The 22,430-nt window shown below is 41.0% G+C and overlaps 1 protein-coding gene across 1 annotated transcript in view; it reads left to right on the top strand.

The window, feature by feature from the left end:
- Positions 1–22,430, top strand: part of SYNPR (synaptoporin) — a 295,792-nt gene that overhangs the window by 141,916 nt on the left and 131,446 nt on the right. The window contains exon 3 of the mRNA XM_005892897.3: positions 21,612–21,736. Coding sequence (XP_005892959.1) covers positions 21,612–21,736 — 125 coding nt within the window. The remainder of the gene's footprint in view (positions 1–21,611; positions 21,737–22,430) is intronic.

Here is a 22,430-nt window from a genome sequence, read left to right as displayed (position 1 = left end):
TTTCCTGTGAGGGAAAGTGTGCCAGCGGGCAGCATCCACATCCAGTGCCATCAGGGAAGTGGGTGGAGGTCATGGTCTGCTGTTCCTGCTGGGGTCCTCTGCTCTGCAGACGCAAAAGCTCTGCTGCCACGGCCACTGCTAACAACAGTCCTCAGAGATCAGCTTATTCCATTAGAAATCAATTCCACGCCACACAGAGTCACCAAGGTCTCCTGTGTGCCAGTAGGTTTCCCGAAAGGATTCTGCCTCTTCTAGAGTTGAGGGAATAAGAGGAAGCTGCTGGTTACTGTGGAGTATTGTATACTTTACAGTGAATTGATTTTCTTTCAGGTTAAGCCCCCTTTTAAGAAGCAGCCTGTCCCCCCTCTCCCCTGCCTCAAATAAGTCTAGATCCAGCATTTTCATAGTGGTCAGATTTCTGGTGCATATGGAATTAGATAAAGACATAATTCTAAAAGAAGTGATTTATGATGAGTGTTGGGGAAATTTGGAAGAAGTGGCATCAGAAACCTCAGTTGGCAGGGGATGGGGGAAGCGGGGTGCCTTGGAAAGAGTACTTGTCTGGGAGACAACTGCTGAAAGAATGCGAAGGCCAGGTTTTAGTAGGAGGTGTAGATGGTCTGTCACCAGCTGTGGCACCTGCTAAGTTGTGCTTCTCTTTAAGAGCCTGAGATCCTTTATCACTGGGTGTGGTTTATCAGGGAGCCTCAAGGGGTCTCTGAATGCACAGATTCTATATGATAATTTTAAATACACGTGGAGATGAGAATTTCGCTGCAAAGTAAGTCCATCACCTTCAGTAGGTCCCCGAAGAGTAAACAGATGTCCAGCACTGCTCCTCAGGGATTCCCCTGGTCATCCCATCAGGTGACCTTAGATGACCGCTATCACCTTTTTCCCAAAACAGAATGGGAAATTATCTTATTCCAGCTTCCAAGATGATCCCACACCTCAGAATGCTGTCATTTAATTATTATAACTCTTAATCTATTTTTGTCATAGTTTCTGCTTTCTTTCCCTTATCACTTCAAATTTGATGTGGATGGATTTTCTTCTAACTTCTAGTTCTACTTATTTCTCTTCAGACTCTTACTTACACTCCTTCGGGTGGACATCCCCCTCCCAACCAGGTGCTTTAGTATAAACTTGTGTGCTCTGCCCTGATTGGAGGGAGATGAGGGATGTATTTCCATTGTTCAGTAAATTTCTCTGCAATGCCTACTATGACCTAAGTATTGCGTTTACCCTGATGACAGTTCTGACATGTTCTTTATCAAAGAACTTTGACTCTGCTATTCTGTCCTCCTTTTTAGCTTCTTTCTGTGTGTATCTCTAATGTCCCAGAGGTGTGCTCTGGGTGTACTTGCATGGATTGAGGAGATTATTTAATTTACAGACATGATGTGAGTACTGCTACAGTATAAGGGATGCGAAGATAACCAAGAGATGGCCTCTGCCTTCACAGGGCTTCTTCTTGCCAAGCAAGGCAAGTAGCATCATGACATTGTGCCCTTTTTTAATTCTCCTTTCATTTTTAGTTCATTTCTTTCTGCCGCTTCAGTAGGTAGTCAAACTTCTTTTCCTAGTTCCTCAAATTCCTAATCTCCTCCTTCACTTCCCTTCATTGTTTGCTTTCACTTATTTATCCATCTGCTAAGAAAATTAAAGCCCTTCTACATAGATCTGCTCAATTTTCCTTCTTTCCAACTCAGTGTAATTCCCTGGCACCCCATCCAGTGACTACTTCCTGTCTCTTAGAGGAAGAACTTTCCCTCACACTCATAAAATGCTATTTTATTGGCATCTACTACTGGCAAAGCAGTTTTTACTTACATCTCTATTCCCACATCTTCCAGTTTTCTCTAGGCCATGAAAATCTCTTCTTTTAGAAATGTGTCACCTTTTTTTTTTTTTTTCCTGGCATAACCATCTTTGTGTCCCATGAACAAATAAGATGACTGTCTGCTGGTATTTTAACCTTGCTAGATGTGTTAAAAAGTAATTTAAGTTTAACTTGGGAGCCAGAAGCTAAAATGTTTAGAAAAGGTCACTCTGTCTTTTAGTTCCACACTCACTACATGGCTACATATTTGCAGTGCTGGAGTTGGGATAATATTTCTGTTTGTACTTATGGGTGTGGTCTGTATGAATTCCACTTAACAACTTTAGTACTCAGAAACTAAAGCCAATCTATTGAATATTATGTATATAATATTTTATGTATTTTATTACTTTTTGAATTGAATCAATAGAAAGACATTATTGAATGATGTTGGGAATTTTTGTCTTGTTGTCTAGGAAATAATGTCCTTTACATGGAATGTATAGTCTTTTAGGCTGTGGTGTTCTTTTGTCTCATTAAAACATAATGAAATAAAGCTGCTCTCTCATAATGGGGCTTCTGCCCTAAATGGATTCTGTCCTAAATGGATTCTTGGAATAATAAATAAAAGATCATTAAGAAAGAAAAGGGAATGTATTTTCCTCTAAGTCCTGCAGTATTATAATAATAAATGGAATGAGACTTCCTTACTTTTAAAAATGATCCTCTCAGAAATTTTAAGATTATTCTTAAATACCCTTTAAAAAAACCTTGAAAACTGTTCAGGTATATGTTAGATTTTTTAAACTATTGAATTTTGACTATATACATCAACATATATGTTTAGTTTATAATATGGTCTCAATTTGTAAAGATTTTTGGTAATGGAAAATTTCAAACATATAAAAAAACAAAATAATATAATCAGCCTCCTTTTCCTCATCACTTAAATTCATAAGTAACAGTATTCTTTTTATACCCCCAATAATTACCCTCTCCCCAAGCATCAGATCATTTAACATATAATAAATTGGTATGTGTCTCTCAAAGGTATTGAAAATAAAAACACTAAATACCATTTCACCTATCTAAAAAATGAGCAATAGTTCAGTGTCATCAAAGATCTATAAATTTCCAAATATCTTAATCTCATAATATTTTTAAGTTTCCTGAAATCTGGATTTTTGATATATTTATTAAGACCTTTTAACCCATAAGCTCTTCTCTCTGTGTCTCCCCTTCGCCTCTGTACATTTTTGTAATTTGTTGCTATTGTTCTTGAACAAATGGATGTTTTCACCTGGAGAGTTTCTCAAGGTCTGGATTTTGCTCATTTCATCCTTGTGATGTCATCTTACATGTGTCCTTCCCTTGCCTGTATTTTTTATAAATTGGAAGTTGGACATAGAAACTTGATCAAATCCAGGTGGTTTTTGTTGTTGTTGTTTTTGCAAAGAATACTTCAAAATTGGTGAGATCCTCTCCTGCGAGAGACACATATCTAGCTGCCTCTCCTTTGTGTTCTCAGTTATCATTGCTTAGATTAATTCATCAAGAGTTGTGTCTTAGCTTGGGCTGCTACAACAAAGTGCCACAGATTGGGTGACTTAAAGATTAGAAATTCATTTCTCACAGTTCTGAAGGCTGACAAGTCCAAGATCAACATGCTTGCAAGGTAGATTTCATTCTGAGGCTTCTTCTCTTGACTGTAAGTGGCTGCCACCTTGCTGTATGCTCATATGATCTTTCCTAAGTCCAAAATGTGATTTTTATTTAATTCTTTAAATTTTTTAATTGAAGAATAATTGCTTTACAGAATTTTGTGGTTTTCTATCATACATCAACAGGAATCAGCCATAGGGATGCCCATATCCCCTCCCTCCCAACCTATCTCCCATCTTCCTCCCCATCCCACCCTTTAGCCTGTCACAGAGCCCCTGTTTGAGTTCCCTGAGTCATTCAGCAAATTCCCATTGGTTATCTATTTTACATATGGTATTGTAAATTTCTATGTTACTCTCTCCATACATCTCCTCTTCTCCCTCCTCCCTTCCCCCATGTCCATAGGTCTGTTCTCTGTATCTGATTCTTCATTGCTGGTGTTTCTTCTTTTAAAAACAGTAATCCTATGGGATAAGAGCCCCACCCTTAACCTCATTTAACTCAAATTACTTCTTTAGAGGCAACAACCCCAACTACAACCGTACTCCAGGGTTAGATATTCAACATATGAATGCTGCTGCTGTTGCTAAGTTGCTTCAGTCGTGTAGGACCCTGTGCGACCCCAGAGACGACAGCCCACCAGGCTCCTCTGTCCCTGGGATTCTCCAGGCAAGAGTACTGGAGTGGGTTGCCAGTTCCTTCTCCAAGGCATGCATGCATGCTAAGTCGCTTAAGTCATGTCTGACCCTGTGCGACCCTATGGACAGCAGCCCACCAGGCTCCTCTGTCCACTGGATTCTCTAGGCAAGAGTACTGGAGTGGGTTGCCATGTCCTTCTCCTGACATATGAATGCTGCTGCTGCTGCTGCTGCTGCTGCTGGCTAAGTCGCTTCAATTGTGTCCGACTCTGTGCGACCCCATAGATGGCAGCCCACCAGGCTCCCCCGTCCCTGGGATTCTCCAGGCAAGAACACTGGAGTGGGTTGCCATTTCCTTCTCCAATGCATGAAAGTGAAAAGTCAAAGTGAAGTTGTTCAGTCCTGTCTGACTCTTAGCGACCCCATGGTCTGTAGCCCACCAGGCTCCTCCATCCATGGGATTTTCCAGGCGAGAGTACTGGAGTAGGGTGCCATTGCCTTCTCTGACATATGAATGGGGTGTATGTAAATATTCAGTCCATAATAGGTTGCAAAATGGTGATATTCTAATTCTATTACCCCTTCTTCATTATTAGGTGAATAGTTCTATGAAGGGAAACATACTCTTCTCTACTGTTAATAAGGTCACATACTAGTAGCATTCTTTTTAAAAATTATTTATTTTTAATTAGAGGATAATTGCTTTCCAGTGTTGTGTTGGTTTCTGCTGTACAACAACATGAATCAGCTATAAGTGTGCGTATATCCCCGCCCTCTTGAGTCTCCTTCCCGCCCTTCTCAGTCATTACAGAGCACCAAGCTGAGGTCCTGCGCTATACAGCAGATTCCCACTAGCTACTGTTTTACACATGATAGTGTATATATGCCAATCCTCCTTTCTCAATTCGTCCCCCTCTCCTTCCCCTGCTGTGTCCACAAAGCTGTTCTCTATGTGTGTGTCTCTATTCATGCCCTGCTAGCATTCTTAAAGAAAAGGCAAGATGAAAGATTGATGCTTCCCTTTCAGTGACTAGTTTCCTTTAAGTAGATTTGTTCACTAGTATCCTCTAACAGTGACCAATTAGATTTTTATGATTAATTGTTCCTTTTACTATAGTTTTGAACTCATGTATGCAAACTGTTATTCTCTATGTAGCCTTGGATGAGTCATTTAACCACTCTGAGCCATGGTTTACCCAGCTCTGAAATGGGGCTGATGATGATACCTACCTCACAGAGTTAGGAGATTTTAATGAAATAATGTCTGCAAAGCATATTGTAGTCATTAAAGACAAATGTATTGCTGGACACAAATAGAAGCCCCTAGATAGCAGCGGCAGTTGTGTTATGATTAGGATTATAATGGGAAAATGCTACTTTAGAATATACTTCCAACTGTTCCTCTAGAACTTCTCTAATATTTTGGGTATTTTTCAAATTAATATATGCTACCTTTCAACTGCCTATTTCAGGCTTGCTTCTTCATATATAATCAAAATAATACATGGTAGCAAGTTCCTTGTTATTCCAGAGGTGATTTGATGATTATGCATTATGTTTGGGAGGTCAGACATTGATTCCCAGGTCAAGAAAAGGAACCATCAGAACTTCACAAATACCTTGAACTATGAACAGGAGAGAGTTGCAACTTGTAAGTGAGATTTGCAAAGCAGGTAAAATGTAGAAAGACCTTCAAATCTTTCTACATAGTTATTTGCATGTTTTAAAATTCTGACAATAAAAGGTTTTATGACCATTCTGGGTTTCTACCTTTTAGTTCCTGAACTTAAATATGATGCCTGTTTATATTCTTGGCTTGTACTTTGTAAGCCCTGAATTTTATTTAAAATAGCCATAGGCACAAAACATGCAAAACAAACAGAAAAGATCAACTCTCACTGTCATTTTTATGGGACCCTGTGCTTGTCTTTCATTAAAGTGAAGATGCATTTAAGACAAATTTTTTGTTGTTGTTTTAATTTAAGGAGAGGGGATGAGAGAAACTTTGAGCCATGCAATCTAATGAAAAGAACTGAATGTGACCAATTAGTTACGGATCAAGATTTTTCTCCCCTCTCCCCAATCCTGCATTATTCTAATTTGCTTGATGGATATAAATATAACTGTAGTTCATGAAATGTTCAGTTTTTAAAGAAGACACATCAGATACACTGAATTCATTCAGAACAGAATCCAAACTTGACTTTAGTTTCTATTTAGAGACCTGTTAACTAAAACCTCCTCTTAAAAAGAAAAATGCACTTAAAGGATTGCCACTTTAGTTTGTTTGAATTTTTTTTAATTCTAAATATTCTACATTATCATGAAAGCATGGATTCTGGCAATGAATCTCTCATGCCAACATGTTCTATACATGCTATTGAATTGCAGAATAGTGACAGTATTCCATGCGTTTATCTGGCTCTAATTTTCCTATCAAGCAAAAATGTGGAATTAAGATATCTGTCAGTGCTTTTCTTTAGTGATCTAAGATCAGATTTCTCCAGAAAAATGTCAAGTTCAAATACACTACAATAGGCAAGAAATTAATTCAAATCAGACTCTCAAATCAGCTGTCAGAGAAATGGTTTTATTCTAGGTGAGAAGCTCTAAGGACTTTTCATTTTTTTCTTGTTATTCTATTATGATGGATTATGAGAGAATTGAAGTTGATTCCTTTAAACACAGTGACCATCACTGAATCTGATGAAAGATGAGTTAACACTTTTACTCAATAAAGTTTGACACATATGTGAACCTATGTTCCCATGGCATATTTTGAAATATTCTTACCTTGATTGTAGACAGTGATTTTTTTCAAAATATTTTAATCAATGAGCAAGTCAAATATATGATTCCACTGACATTTTCTGTAAAAATAAATAACTTTTTAATAAAAGATTCTTTAAATTCTATGTTACTTTATAATTTTCAAATTTCATATATAGCATTTCATACAATCCCATAATCACTCTTTCCTCACCTACCCTTATATTGCGCCCCCAAAATATAAATAATTTGAAGGTATTATTGAAGATAATTCTGAAAGAGAGTGAATTTTCTTTGATTTTACATTTTTTCATCAAAATGAATGTTAAAAACAGCATAGCCATCTAATGATAGGCCTGAATTTACTTTGCTCAAGTTATCCAGAGTCTGTCTAAATTTACAGTTTTAGTAAGATCTTATTTTTGATTGAAGTGTATTGATTTATAATATTATGTTAGTTTCAGGTGTACAGCAAAGTGATTCAGTTGCATATATTTTTTTCAGATTATTTTCCTTTATAAGTTTTTGCAAGATATTGAATATAATTCCCTGTGCTATACAATAAATCCTTATTGCTTATCTATTTTATGTATAGTAGTTTGTGTATGTTAATCCCATACTCCTAATTTGTCCTTCTCACCCCTCCTCCCCTTTGGTATTGGTAAGTTTGCTTTAGTTACACATGCTTATTAGAATAAATTGAAGCAATGTAAAAAGAATTAAAAATGAGATTCTGCTTCCATCATTCACTCCTCAGTGTTAACAGCTGATGATACTACTGTACAACCTTTCAAAACCTTTTCAAATCCATTAAAAACGTGCATATGTATAAATACTTCCTTTTACAAAAATGCAATACACATGTGTCATACTTGGCAATTTGCCTTTTTTTTTTTTGCCTTTCATGAGATTACAGATAACTTTCTGTATGTATACTTTTCATACTTTTTAACTATTACATAATAATTCATTGAATACCTCAAAATTTATTTGGTTAAATTGTTAACAGACATGAAGATTGTTTGCAATTCATTTTCACTATTTCAGTCATGTGTTTTACTTTAAAGATTTGAGTCAGACTTCATGTGAGAAAGTACAATTCTAACAGAAATTTACATTTCATTTCATGGACAAGTGTTAAATTTAGCTTATAAGATACAGAGAAAGAACTCTCTGGGTACTGTCCAGGGAAAAGGAAATAACTGGATGCTGAATGGGCTGGACTATGCTATCTTGCCTTTATAAAATGCCATGAATGCTTGTTTTACTTCTGCATTTTTCTCCTATTAATTTCTGGAGCAGACAGTGGTGACAGGCTGACTGAACAACCGTTCCCAGTGCTTGTACCATTGCTGACCTCCCCTCTGCAGCCCAAGAAAGCTAAATATTCACTTCCTAGGCTCCTATGTAGCTAAGGATGTCTCTGGAAATGCAGCAGCCAATTTTTGGTGATGAGGCAGAGACCACAGGAAATAGAGATGTTGGCTCAGACATCATCATACCAATAGCCACCTAGTTCTGGACTTCTCAATACGTATGAAAAACAAAGTCCTTTTTGTTTAAGCCACTGTACATTAAGATTTCTGTTACCTGTGTGCAAATACTGTACTAACTGATCCATCTCCAGGTTGCAGGTTTATGAAAATGAAAGTGGAAACTTCTTATGATATATCGATAATTTTGGATTCTCCTGCAGGGTCTTGACTGGAAAATTCCATGAATAGAGGAGGCTGGCAGGCTACAATCCATAGGATCACAAAGAGTCGGGCACAACTGAGCGCGTGCATGCACACACACACATCTGCAGGGCCTGATCAGAATTCCCCAGGTGATAGTATGAAATACCAGTTTTATGAGGCTACCTTTGCTTGGGAAGATTTCATATAAATCACAAAACAGCTGGAAGGGCATAGTATCCAGTTTTTGATATGTAGCCTAAAATGGAAAGCAGCATGGAAGATATTGGAGCTGGTTAAGAACACAGATAGTTATATACAATGACAAGAAAAAGCTCTATAGGAGAGAGCTTTTCAACAATGGTTTTCAGTGCTTCCAAATAAGATAGAATTATATTGTCTTCCAGGGATGACCTGCAGTTTTTTATCTTCACAGGAAGGTCTCTTCTGAGATTTTACAGGGCTGTTCACAAAAACCTTCTGGGTCAGAGTGTTGCGATAACCATAAACCGATAATCAGAGTAGGTACTTGGTCAGTTTCTTTGGAAAAATCCAATTATCAACAGAAGAAGAAACACTAAAAGAAAGAAGAAACGGGTCAAAATAAGTAGAAATGGAACATTAAGTTTTAGAGGTGTTCATCAGTCAGCTAAGGGCCATCTGGGCAGCCCATGGGGTATGAGGGAAGCCACAGTTAATCAAACACTCTTTCTGCACCAGAAAATATCCTGACAGTATGTATTCCTTGCTTTTCCAGGGCTACTAGAGAGTAATCAGCTCCTTTAAACAACTGTGTTCTCAGAAGTGCTCCTAAGGGGTGCTGAGGACCAGTGGCTCATCAACCCAAGACAGATCATAAAAGAAGGGACAAGAGGGAAGGGTTCATCAGAGGGAGTTGGAGAGGCAGAAACTGGGTGTCTTTAACTTAAAAGCTGCTGAATGATGGACAGGAGTGTGAGGGACTTCCTACCCACCATGAGTAGCTGACAATTAGGAGGAAAGTCTTATTAAATGTAATTGGCAGAACTACTCCTGGCAGGCTTCTCCAGCATTCTTACCATCCAAGATTCTCAGTCCTTCCCCCACGATGGCCTGTGATGCTGCAGAACAAAGTCTTGTAATGCCGAGGCAAGATATGTGAGCTACCACTGGCATCCATTTGTATGATCAGGGCTTTGTCTTACAAATGCTTCATTTAGTCCTCATTTGGCTTTCTGAGCACTGTTGGCCTTAACTAGCCCATGATTGATTTTAGTCTTTCTATAGTCTGCTCCAGCCAAATGAGACACCCTTTATAGCCCTGGGAGAGTTGGGACAGATGAAGGTAAATTTTGGAGAAAGGCAAATCCAAGTTCAAACCATAACTACTTCGCGTACCAATGACCCATGTAATCTTGGCATGCTGTTTGACCCAGTTTCTTCAAGTGCAAAATGAGGGATTGTGTTTCTTTCCACTTCACAGGGGGTTGTTGAGAGGATTAAATGAGTTCATATAAATAATGTATTTACTGAAGGGACTGGCCCAGAGCATCAAATGTGGTTGATTTTTTATTATTATCATCCTCATTTTCATGGCCATCATCGTCACCATCACAATGTTTATTACTCTGGGTACACATTTCCAAGTCCTCCATCCTCTCACCTTCTCTTGCACCTTCACTAGGTGTTCACTCACTTGACAGCATTTATGAGCCACCTACCATGTTTTGGCACAGCAAGAGTACAGAGAGAGTTGAGCAGTAGTCCTGCTGGCATAGCATTTGCAGGTTATCTGGGGATGTAAGCCAGTTACCCGTCTTCTTGCACCTAGACTTCCTGTCTCTCCATCCACACGCTCCAGTCCAACCAGTGTGGCCTTTCTGAAATTCCTATTGGTCATACCCTTCTCTGGCCAATAACCCAGGCCCCTCCTAAAACCCCAGTTTCTCCTGGGTTTCTGTAAGGGCCAGATAGTAAATAGGTTTGCCTTTCAGACCATAGGGTCTCTTATACTCAGTTCTCTCGTTGAAACCTGAAAGCAACCATAGACCTCATGTGTGAATGAATATATGTGGCTTGACATGGCCCAGGGGCCATAGTTTTGAGATCCTTACTACATCAGACCTGACACAACCCTGCCACCTCCTGAATGGAGCCTCAGCTTTCTTCTCATCTTACAGTGTCTGTTCCCGTCCTGTCAGCCACACGGCTCAGATGTGCCTTACTCGTTCACTTGAGTGTTGTTGATTTGCTTCTTTCTCTACCTGAAACTGGAGAAGGCAATGGCACCCCACTCCAGTATTCTTGCCTGGAAAATCCCATGGACGAAGGAGCCTGGTAGGCTGCAGTCCATGGGGTCGCTAACAGTCGGACACGACTGAGCAACTTCACTTTCACTTTTCATTTTCATGCATTGGAGAAGGAAATGGCAACCCACTCCAGTGTTCTTGCCTGGAGAATCCCAGGGACGGGGGAGCCTGGTGGGCTGCCGTCTATGGGGGCACACAGAGTCGGACACGACTGAAGCGACTTAGCAGCAGCAGCAGCTACCTGAAACACTCATTTTCTCCCTCTTACCCAGCTACACCTGGCACGCTTGCCTGACATCTGCTTAGCTGTCCATTCCTCGAGATTCTACTCCTCATGTCCCTCCACTCCTCTGCAAACACACTCCACATTTTCCTCTAGGGGCTCCAGTGACTACCACCACCAAAAAGCACTGTCAGCATACCTGTTCATCCTCTTGTCCACATTCCCAAATAGATAGCAAGTCTGGAGGTGGCAGTGTGCGTCCTTCTAAGTAGACAGAAACATTTCCTTGGAGGAGGCAATGGCAATCCACTCCAGTTCTATTGCCTGGAAAATCCCATGGACAGAGGAGCCTGGTAGGCTACAGTCCATGGGGTCGCAGAGTCGAACACGACTTCACTTTCAATTTCACTTTCTCTTTCACTTCCCCTGGAGGTGGCGGTGTGTGTCCTGCTAAGTTGCTTCAGTCATGTCCAACTCTTGGCGACTTTATGGACTGTAGCCTACCAGGCTCACTGTCCATGGGATTCTCCAGGCAAGAATACTGGAGTGGGTTGACATTTCCTTCTCCAGGGGATCTTCCTGACCCAAGGAATCAAACCTGCATCTCCTGTGTCTCCTGCATTGCAGGCATATTCTTTACCACTGAGCCACCAGGGAAGCCCAGAGGTGGCGGAGGGGAATATATTTATATATTTTAGTCAACAAGTGTTTAGGGAGCACCCACTCAGTGCCAAGAGCTGAGATTCATCAGTAAAGATAAGGGTATTACCTTTCCTCAGAGAAGTGGCCAGGCAAAACGTAAACAGGTGAATGCATAATGCCAAACACAGATTTTTAAATGTCTGCTCAGGTAAATAGCAACAGAAGTGAATAATGAGAGTGAGAGTGGGGGTAGGCTGGGGTCAGGTGCCCTTCTCTAGACAGCATAGTCCAAGAAGACTTTCTGTTTGCAGAAGATCTCCGCTTATTTGGAAAGGGCTGCAGAGATGAGAGTGTGTCTAGCTATAGGCTGAGGGGCACGATCTAAGGTGTGCTGAGTGGTACCTGTCCTTTCATTAATACAGCCCTAGGGCCATTGCAGTGCTTGGAGAACAATTGGTACTTGGTCAGTGTTTGGTAACTATCTCAGTTGCATTTCCCAAAAGCAGATCCTGAGACTTGCTTTTGAGAAATGAAGGAATGTAGGCTCAACAAGGTGACCTGAGAGATCATGCCAGGAACACAATGATGAGTGAAGAAATAAGAGAGGAAAAGGAAGACTCCAACCACAGGTGTTGTTCATGAGCAGATTTGCTGTAGGCTGCTGCTGCTAAGTCGCCTCAGTCGTGTCCGACTCTGTGCGACCCCATAGATGGCAGCCCACCAGGCTCCAGCGTCCCTGGGATTCTCCAGGCAAGAACACTGGAGTGGGTTGCCATTTCCTTCTCCAATGCATGAAAGTGAAAAGTGAAAATGAAGTCACTCAGTTGTGTCCAACTCTTTGCGACCCCATGGTCTGCAGCCTACCAGGCTCCTCCATCCATGGGATTTTCCAGGCAAGAATACTGGAGTGGGGTGCCATTGCCTTTTCCGTTGCTGTAGGCAATAGGGCTCAATCCCATTGGAAGAAACTGTATTAAACACACCTCAAAGTTTCCCCACAGACAGAGAACGACACTTGGGGGATTTGTCCACCAATTTCCATCCCACATTGTTTGGAAAATGACATGGAATAGATCCCCAGAACCTTGCACCATGCCCCAGTCACAGGCTCTGTCCCTGCTGCCTGAGATAGCCCTCAACAGAGAGAATTGAATGTTTAGGGAGGAACCTTTGATGCATATGAGGACTGTCCCCCTGGCGCTGCAGGTGGCCTGTAGAGAGTGCAGAGGGGATCCTAAGCAGAGCATCAACAGCTTTTCCTACAATAACTAAATCAGTAAGTAAATAATAAGTGATTGAATGTATACAACAAATGAATGAATCAATAATTGAAGTGAAATCAGTCAAATAAACCCAAGGAGAGTGATATGAAATAAGAGGAAATATGAGATATGGAATAAGAGGAAATGTGAAATAAGAGAAGTGAACCATTGAAATCAGCCCCAAGTTCTTGCTCCAGGGGAGAGTCAAGAAAAGTCCTTTGGTTGCTGTGGTGTGCTCAAGCGCAGGTGACTCTATGGTTCTCTTCCCAGTCAAGTTTCAGAGATGTTATTTTGGTGGCTTAGAATTGGCCATGGTGGAAGTATTTACACCATAGGAATTGGCAAATGCTGTATAAGTCAAAGCTGTATCTGTGGAGCTCTGATTGTCAGCACACACAGCTTTGTGGTAAGAGAAATGCCACTACTTGGTCCCAATCACCTAATCTCTTTCTAGCCAGGCTCCTTACTCTCACTTATTTCTTCCAAGGGATCTTTCTTGCCAGAGATTGTGCATGAGACCTTGGAAGATGTCCCCTCCCTGACTTCACTGAAGACCACAGTCCCCATGAGAGTCATTAATCAGCCTGATTTCCTGTCCTCCTCCAACCTATTTCTTTCCACTATGCCTTGCAAATTAACCAGAAGGATTAATAGCAGCTTTCACTGATATTCCTCGTGTGGTGCAGTTAATTCAAAGGAGGGAGCTGCTTGCACTCTTTCCAGGGGAAAACCTTTGGTATTGTTAACTGTGTAAAAGTATTCCTGCTATGAGGAATTTTGGTTTGTGGATGTTTATTAAGCCAGAAAGTGCAAGGCAATACTTCTGTTCTCTTTCACCCAGATGTATTCCTAATTAACTGCCTGCAAGGGAAATCTCTGCTGGCTAATTTCATCCATTAGAGAGTAATTTTTGTTGTTAGGAACAGAGCCATAGATCATCCAAGACAGTAGTCAAATGAGAGTTCATCGTAGGAGATTTGTTTTACACTCCTGAACTAGAGGGGAGTGAGTGATTGGGCTGGTGGTTATGATATTGATTATCTGAGGTTGTGCTGGAGGCTGAGGTGTCTGCTCTATTTGAGGAGAATTGGAAAGCTGGCAACACAGAACTATTTTTTTCTTTTTTAATTTTCATTGAAATATAGTTGTTTTATATTTATAATATATTTATAATATTGTGTTATAATATTGTGTTAGTTTCATGTATACAGCAAAATGATTCAGTTACATATGTGTTGACAATATATGTATATAAAACATATAAGTTTTTAGATTCTTTTCCATTATAGGTTATTACAGCATATTGAATAAAGTTCCCTGTGCTATACACTAGGTCCTTGTTGGTTATCTATTTTATATATAGTAATGTGAACATTTTAATCCCAAATTCCTGATTTATCTATCCCCTCTTCCTCTTTGGTAACCATAAGTTTGTTTTCTATGTCTGTGAGTCTATTTCTGTTTTGTAAATAAGTTCATTTGTATCATTTTTTAAGATGCCACATATAAACAATACCATGCAGTATTTCTTTCTGACTCAGTCTTTCTCTTTCTGACTCACTTCACTTAGTATAAAAATCTCTAGGTCCATCCATGTTGCTGCAAATGGCATTATTTCATTCTTTTTTATGGCTGAGTAATATACATATTGGAGAAGGCAATGGCAAGCCACTCTTGCCTGGAACGTCCCATGGATGGAGGAGCCTGATGGGCTGCGGTCCATGGGGTCACTATGAGTTGGTCGCGACTGAGCGATTTCACTTTCACTTTTCACTGTCACGCAATGGAGAAGGAAATGTCAACCCACTCCAGTGCTCTTGCCTGGAGAATCCCAGGGACGGCAGAGCCTGGTAGGCTGCCATCTATGGGGTCGCACAGAGTAGGACACGACTGAGGCAACTTAGCAGCAGCAGCAGCAGCAATATACACATACATACAATGGAATATTACTCATATATAAATAATATCTTCTTTATCTATCCTTCTGTTGATGGACATTTAGGTTGCTTTCATATTCTGGTTATTGTAAATAGTGCTTTGTGAATATTGGGTTACATGTGTCTTTTCCAGTTATGGTTTTCTCCAGATATCTGCCTAGGAGTACACCCACTGGATCATACGCTAACTCTGTTTTTAATTTTTTAAGGAACCTCCTCATTGTTCTTTATAGTGGCTGCACCAGTTTACATTCCCACCAACAGTGTAGAATGGTTCCCCTTTCTCCACCTCCCCAGAATTTGTTATTTGTAGACTTTCTGATGATGGCCATTCTGAGTGAACTTTTATAATTTCACTTGATTGGGGTAAATGAACTTTTGCCCCTGGACTGTGCCCTTGATGTCTAGGAAGGTGAGTAAGTACACTGCGTTATCAAAAAGAAGGCACAGGTTTGGTTGAGGATGAACACAGAGCCCAGAGCTTGTAGAGATGCATACATGTACACATGCACACACAGAAACACAGTGTCATTAATCTGTCATTAGGTTGCATATAGCCTAGAGAGCTGGCCTCAGATGGAGTTTTTCTCTCAGACTCTTTGCCCCCCTGAGCCTTCCAGGGCCCATCTTCAATTCTCCCCCCATCCTGGCTGCATAACACAAAGTTTTCCATCTCCCAAGAGAGGATATCATCTGTCTTAGGAATCAGCATTAGTCTCTCAGAGTCTAACATCTACAAGACATAGGGACCATCCTCTCGCTAATATCCATGGCCTCTCTAAGCAACACTTGTTGAGTTGAGAAAGTCTATGTTCCTTTACAACATCTTCCACAATTCTTCTAAAATCCTCCACCCCGACCAAGGGTGAAAAGAGGAAAGAAGGGAGGGAGATAAGACAGAAGGAAGGGAGGGAGGAAAGGAAAGAAAGAAGGAAAGGAGAAAGAGTGTATTACCCATTCTCCTTAGCAGTAGGTTTGCAGTATGTGTTTGTGAGTCCCTAATGAGCAACATTGGAGAAGGCAATGGCAAGCCACTCCAATACTCTTGCCTAGAAAATCCCATGGATGGAGGAGCCTGGTGGGCTACAGTCCTTGGGGTCGCTACAAGTCGGTCATGACTGAGTGACTTCACTTTCACTTTTCACTTTCACACAATGGAGAAGGAAATGGCAACCCACTCCAGTGTTCTTGCCTGGAGAATCCCAGGGACGGCAGAGCCTGGTGGGCTGCTGTCTATGGGGTCGCACAGAGTTGGACACGACTGAAGCGACCTAGCAGCAGCAGCAGCAGCAGCAATGAGCAACATGGGAAACCTCAGGCCACTGCAGCACCATGATGCATCTCTGGTCAAAGAAGTATGGACCATTTGACAATCCTCTATCCATGTGATCAAAAACTGTTCTTCCTGTTATTCTAGAACTAATTAGAAGACTGCTGACTGAGGGAATTTACAGACCAGGATTCTAGTTCCAGCTCTGCTCTTGCTGAGTTTAAGGCAAATGGATTTTCTTCTGTAGTTCTCAATTTCTTCAACAGTGTGGTGATAGGGGAGGGTAAGGGAAGGAGAAGGAAGAGGAGAGACACACTCTAATGGTTTATTGAGAACTCTGAGCCTGATGCTTTGCATGTATTCTCTCAGTTGACATACCCAAATCCACGTGAGGTAGATTACTGTCAACCTCAATTCACCATCCAGCTGCCACATTGACCTTCCATTGGGTCCCTGAACTTGTCAAGCCTTTCCTTCCTTAGCGCTTTCACTTAAGCTGTGCCCTCAGTCCCTGGGGCTTCTCTCCACACCACCCTCCATCGCCTGTGGCTTTCTCGCTTTCATCTTCAAGGTCTTAGCATAAATGTGACATCCTCAGATATAACACCCTGGTCTGGAAGGTATCCCCCAGAACACAATTTGTAATTATGTTATTTGTATGTTCTTTTAATTCTGTCCCAACCCCCTTCCAGCATTAAACTTCAGAGGTGGCAGGGACCTACTTTTTCTTTGTCTTTTCTCTAACTTTTTACCTTTTTGTTTCCCATCATCTGGCACCTGGTAAATACACCATTAAACAGCTGCTGAATGAGCCAGTGAATTAGTCCTGATTTAGTGGATGTAAGAATGAGGTTGGGAGAAGTTAAATATCTTGCTTGGTGTCAGGCAGCTAGAAATTGGACTCAGGCTCAGGCCTGCCTAACTCTGGAACTGCTCCTGTCTACCACCTAGGGTGGAGTTGTTGGGTGGACTTCCAAGATTTCCAAAGTTCCATCTGACTTTACATTTCTCTGCAACACTAAGAGAATTTCAGATCCCTAAAGGACTTCCATTTCCCTCTCCTCACTCTGTCCTGATGTATCCTAATTATAGGACCAGGTTCCTGGATGATATGTGAGTTAATTTCATTCTCCCAGATATTTCACTTTCAAAACTATCCCTATAATATTATTCACTCAGCAGGACCCGACTCTTCCGGTGTTGTACAGACATTATCTGTTTAATCCTCACCAAACCCACGTGAGTTTCATATCAGTCACACAGTATGATTTCTCTTTAATCAGTGAGGACTGTGGGGAATGCAAGGTAACCAGAAAGCCCGTAGGTATCATATTAAACTCAAGTTCAATGTCTTATGTTTTCAGAGCTCAATAGACATTAAAAGAAAAAGTAGTGGTGTGTGTGGTTTCAGTATTCTGATGCCTTCCTCTACATATCAAATATTTTGAGCTAAATATGTAATTTTAATACATAATTATCTTTCCATCTTAAGTTCATTGCATGGTAGTATTAATAATATTTTACTGTATGTAAGGTAAATATTTTCATCTTAATATAAGATGAAAAGCCAAAAGTAGTTTCTTTACAGCCATTAAACCCTGAATTTAAAGGATTTATCTTTGGGTCTTTTACCTCTAAATCACTCTAGTTTAATGTTACAGGGGATTTTAAAGAATACTACTGTTTGAAATCCTTATGCTATCCTGCCACACTTTTAATATAGGATTATTAAGCTTCACACACAAACTGTTGTTGTCAAAAGGAAATATGATCATGTATGCTAAGTGCTGGACACGATAGCTAGCCCATTGTAGGTGCTTAATAAAGCCAACAACAGATAATTCCTCCTAACCTTTTCATGTACAAATGTTGATTACACACTTAGGACTCTTGCCTGAGAGAAGTACACATGTGTAAATACCAGACAAATCTGCATGGATTCAGAGAAGACTGCACATACATACATACTCCATCTCATTTCCTTCTCTCAGTGATTTGGGAGGACACTGAGGATATTTCTGCTGTACAGATGAGGAAAGGGCAGTCTCCACATCCTGCCACAGGGCTCTGGACTTTGCTATTCCATTTTTTCTTTTGGAAGAAATTGAACTGAAGACGCTGTCATGACATGGCACACAGGACTGTGCCATCCAGTGTTGTATGATGAAACCTAGATTTAAGCATTGAACAATTAAAACCATGCCCTCCTCATTCCTACCAACACTAAGAGCTGACAGAAAGAGAACATCTGGTCATGAGCAAATCCATCTCACAGGGACACAGATCTGAATCCTGTCAGCCTTGGTGCTCTGAGTGGATCATTCTCAGATTTCATGATGGGTTGGAGTACCTTCTAAATGACTCTGCAAGTCCCCTCAGTGATATAAACTAGGAAAGAAAGCTAACAAAGGAAAAAAATAAGGTTTTCTGGAGTGTTTGTATGTTGGTTCATTGGGGCTGATGGTCATATAGATTTAGCTAGGGAGGAAATCTAAACTTCCTATTTTATGTCCTACAAGATCTTACCAAAATCTCATACACATTTATTTAGAGTGATATCTCTTGTTCACATTTATTAAGTGCTTTTTCTGTACCAGGATCTGTTCTAAGTGCTTTACACACATTAACACAGATAAACACATTTTGCTTTTACTACGTCTATAATATCATTTGGTCAAGTTGTTTCTATTTTAAATTACTGAATTTAGAAACCAATAACTTGGTGGATTCTGGATCAAGATGGCAGAGTAGGAAAATCCTGAGCCCATCTCCTTCCACAGACACACAAAATCTAGGGTATCTACAGAACCACTGTCACTGAGGATGACCTGAAGAATAGTAGACCAGGTTTTCTAAAACTAAGAATCTATAAGGAAAAGGCCTCATCAAGTTGGGGCAAAAGAACAGAAGCATGAGCTAGTCAGAACCTACCCACAGAGGGAGGAATATCACAGTTATGGCAGTTTCCTCTGTGGAGCAAGGGCTTTGAGCCCCACGTCGAGCTCCCTAGCTTGGGGGACCTGCTCCAGGAAGACGAGCCTCTGTAACATCTGACTTTGAAAGCCAGAGGGGCTTATGGCCAGGAAAGCCGGAGGGCTGTTAGAAACTGAGACTCTGTTCTTGGAGAGTACACACACACACACGCTCATTGCTCAAAGTCTCAGCACAGAGACAGCAGCTTAAAGAGCACCTGTGTCACAGGAGAAAGAGATTCACTGACTAAACTTAGGACATGTGCTGGAGGGTAGAGATCTGGTGGAACTTCCTCCAGGGACACAAACACTGGCAGGTGCCATTAAAAAAAAAAAAACTCTCCTTCTCCCTAGTGGGCCCAACCCTGGTGTGTACCACTTCTGTCACTGTCCATCAACTGAACTAATACCATGTGTACCAGCCTGGTATATCCCTGAGGACCTACCTTGCCCATCCCATCTGCCCCAGCTGGCTCCTCCAAAGCAGCTTCTGTCACGTTCCACCAACAGGCATTCCCATCTGACACTGGCACCCCTCCAAGGTGGCTCCTGCTCCAGGGGTCCAGTCCTACATACCAGCAAACCCACAATAGCCTCACTTGGGCCTCGAAGCTACTTCAGAGTTAAAGATACACACAGAAAGTGAAGGAATGGGAGAAGATATTCTATGCAAGTGGAAACAGAAAGAATGCTGGAGTATCAATACTTGTATCAGATGAAATAGACTTTAAAACAGACTGTAAAAGGGGACAAAGAAAGGCATTATATCATAATAAGAAAGATCAATCCAAAGGTAAAGCAAATATTAACAGATAAAAAACAAGAAACTGACAGCAATACAATAATTGTAGGGGACTTTAACACCCCATTTATGTCAATGGAGAGATCATCCAGACAGGAAATCAGTAAGAAAACATTGGTCTTACATGACACATTATAGCATATTGATTTAATATATAAATACAGATTATTCCATCCCAAAAGAATAGGATACACAGTTTTTTCATATACACTTAAGAATATTCTTCAGGATAGATCACATTTTAGACTACAAAACCCTTACACAGTAATTCCTTAAGGCAGTGGCACCCCACTCCAGTACTCTTGCCTGGAAAATCCCATGGACGGAGGAGCCTGGTAGGCTGCAGTCCATGGGGTCGCTAAGAGTCGGACACGACTGAGCGACTTCACTTTCACTTTTCACTTTCATGCGTTGGAAAAGGAAATGGCAACCCACTCGAGTGTTCTTGCCTGGAGAATCCCAAGGACGGGGGAGCCTGGTGGGCTTCCGACTATGGGGTCGCACAGAGTCGGACATGACTGAAGCAACTTAGCAGCAGCATGCAAAGTAAGCTGGTGTTGCTAATGAGAACCCAAGCTACTATAAGAAGGTGAATTCCAAAGTTTGGTATTTGTTTTCTTCCCATCTTAGGGCATTCTCACCCTCCCAGATATATCTTCTTTCTCTCGAAGACTTATTTGAGTTCCTGCTTCTAATTTTCACTGCCTGATTATCATAGATGCATGTTTTATGCTAGGATAGACTGATATTAGTTGGTAATCAGTTGAACCTTCTAATAGTTGACTCTTGAAAGAGCAAGTAAAACAGAGATGAAACCATGAAGGATGCTTTGAGGTTGACATATATTGAGATGTTGTGCTCCAGAATAGCACATTTTAGGCCTGGAGAATCCCAGGGACAGGGGAGCCTGGTGGGCTGCCATCTATGGGATCGCACAGAGTCGGACATAACTGAAGCGACTTAGCAGCAGCAGCAGCAGCAGCCACTTCCTCCACCCATCAACCCTAAAATTCTTTGTGCATTTTTAAAAATCTGTATTATTCCAAAAGACAAAACATGTGTTTTGCAGAAAATACAGATAACCAAAAAGAAGGAAGCAAGGAAACATCTGAAATTCTCCCCACATGGAGATATCTATCATTAATCCCTCAGTGTGTAGCTTTCCAGAGACTCTGATGTAAGATTACATCTCTACCTTCTGTTGTGTGACAGTTCTTTACACAGATGCTGTTGTTCACTCACTAAGTTGTTTCTGACTCTTTGCAACCCCATGGACTGCAGCAGATCAGGCTTTCCTGTTCTTTACTATCTCCCAAAGTTTGCTCAAGTTCATGTCCGTTGAGTTGGTGATGCTAACCATCTTTACACAGATATTTGATCTCAAATGCAGATATTTTGTCCTTGTATTTAATTTTTCTGAGCAAAATTACTCCAGCTTTCCAGGCAATTTTTCACACCCCACCATTCCACTCTCCATCATCATCCTGGCCTTCATTCCAGCCTAAACCATATATGATGCCATACTTGGATGGTCATACTTGCCATCCTAACCTCTCTCAATGTAGACACTAACCTCCTGTTGACATATTTCATGAGATCAACACCATTCTAATAGCTGCCTTCTCTATTCTTTCTTTGTTCTCTCCAGCTTTTTGCAATCTTTGCATTTGCAACATGCGGTGGTTATTCTGGAGGCCTGCGGCTGAGTGTGGACTGTGCCAACAAGACGGAAAGTGACCTCAGCATTGACGTGGCGTTTGCCTACCCATTCAGGTAGGGAATGGTGCCCTCTTACAGAGAGGCAGGGAACTTTGTTCCTTCTGTGGTTTCTTTTAAAAAAGGTACAATCTCCCAGGAATTTCTGGGTAAAAAGAAAGGATTCTCCCTGAGCCTGCAAAATGCCCAAATAAGTAAAATGCCCATCCAGCACCCTACCCTGGGAAAAGTTATTCTCTGGGAGTTGTAGCTTTAAACCAGAATGAACTCTTGTCCCCAACCCAAACTGCTACAAATGGCCCAATGTTGGAGTTTTATCAATATGGAAACCTCAGTTAAACAATTCCTTCCTCCCCATCCATATTTTCATGAGTTCTCTCAAATTCTCTCTAAAATTGTGTGGTCACCTTTCATTTCATATCAACTATGCAGTCCTGGCTGATAATATGTTTAATGGTATTAATAGGGAATAGTGTTTCCATCTGCTAGACATTGTGCTTAGCTTTTCACCTGTTTAATCTCAAATGACCTTGTAAGGGGAGTACAGGTGTCATCACCATTTCAAATGAGGAATCTGAGGTGCAGGTACATTTTCCCAGCTTCCCTTGGTCAGTAAATGGCAAAGTCACTATTTGAGCCTACCCAGGGTATGCCCAGAACTGACATCTCTATTCCTATACTTAAGTTGCTTGAGATAATTCTTTGCTTGAGGTGGCCAAAGTACTGGAGTTTCAGTTTTAGCATCATTCCT

The sequence above is a fragment of the Bos mutus genome, chromosome 22, assembly GCF_027580195.1.
Source record: "Bos mutus isolate GX-2022 chromosome 22, NWIPB_WYAK_1.1, whole genome shotgun sequence".
In the NCBI taxonomy this organism is placed as follows: Eukaryota; Metazoa; Chordata; class Mammalia; order Artiodactyla; family Bovidae; genus Bos; species Bos mutus.
Note: the sequence above shows the minus strand (reverse complement) of the source record. Positions and strands in the feature narration are given on the sequence as shown.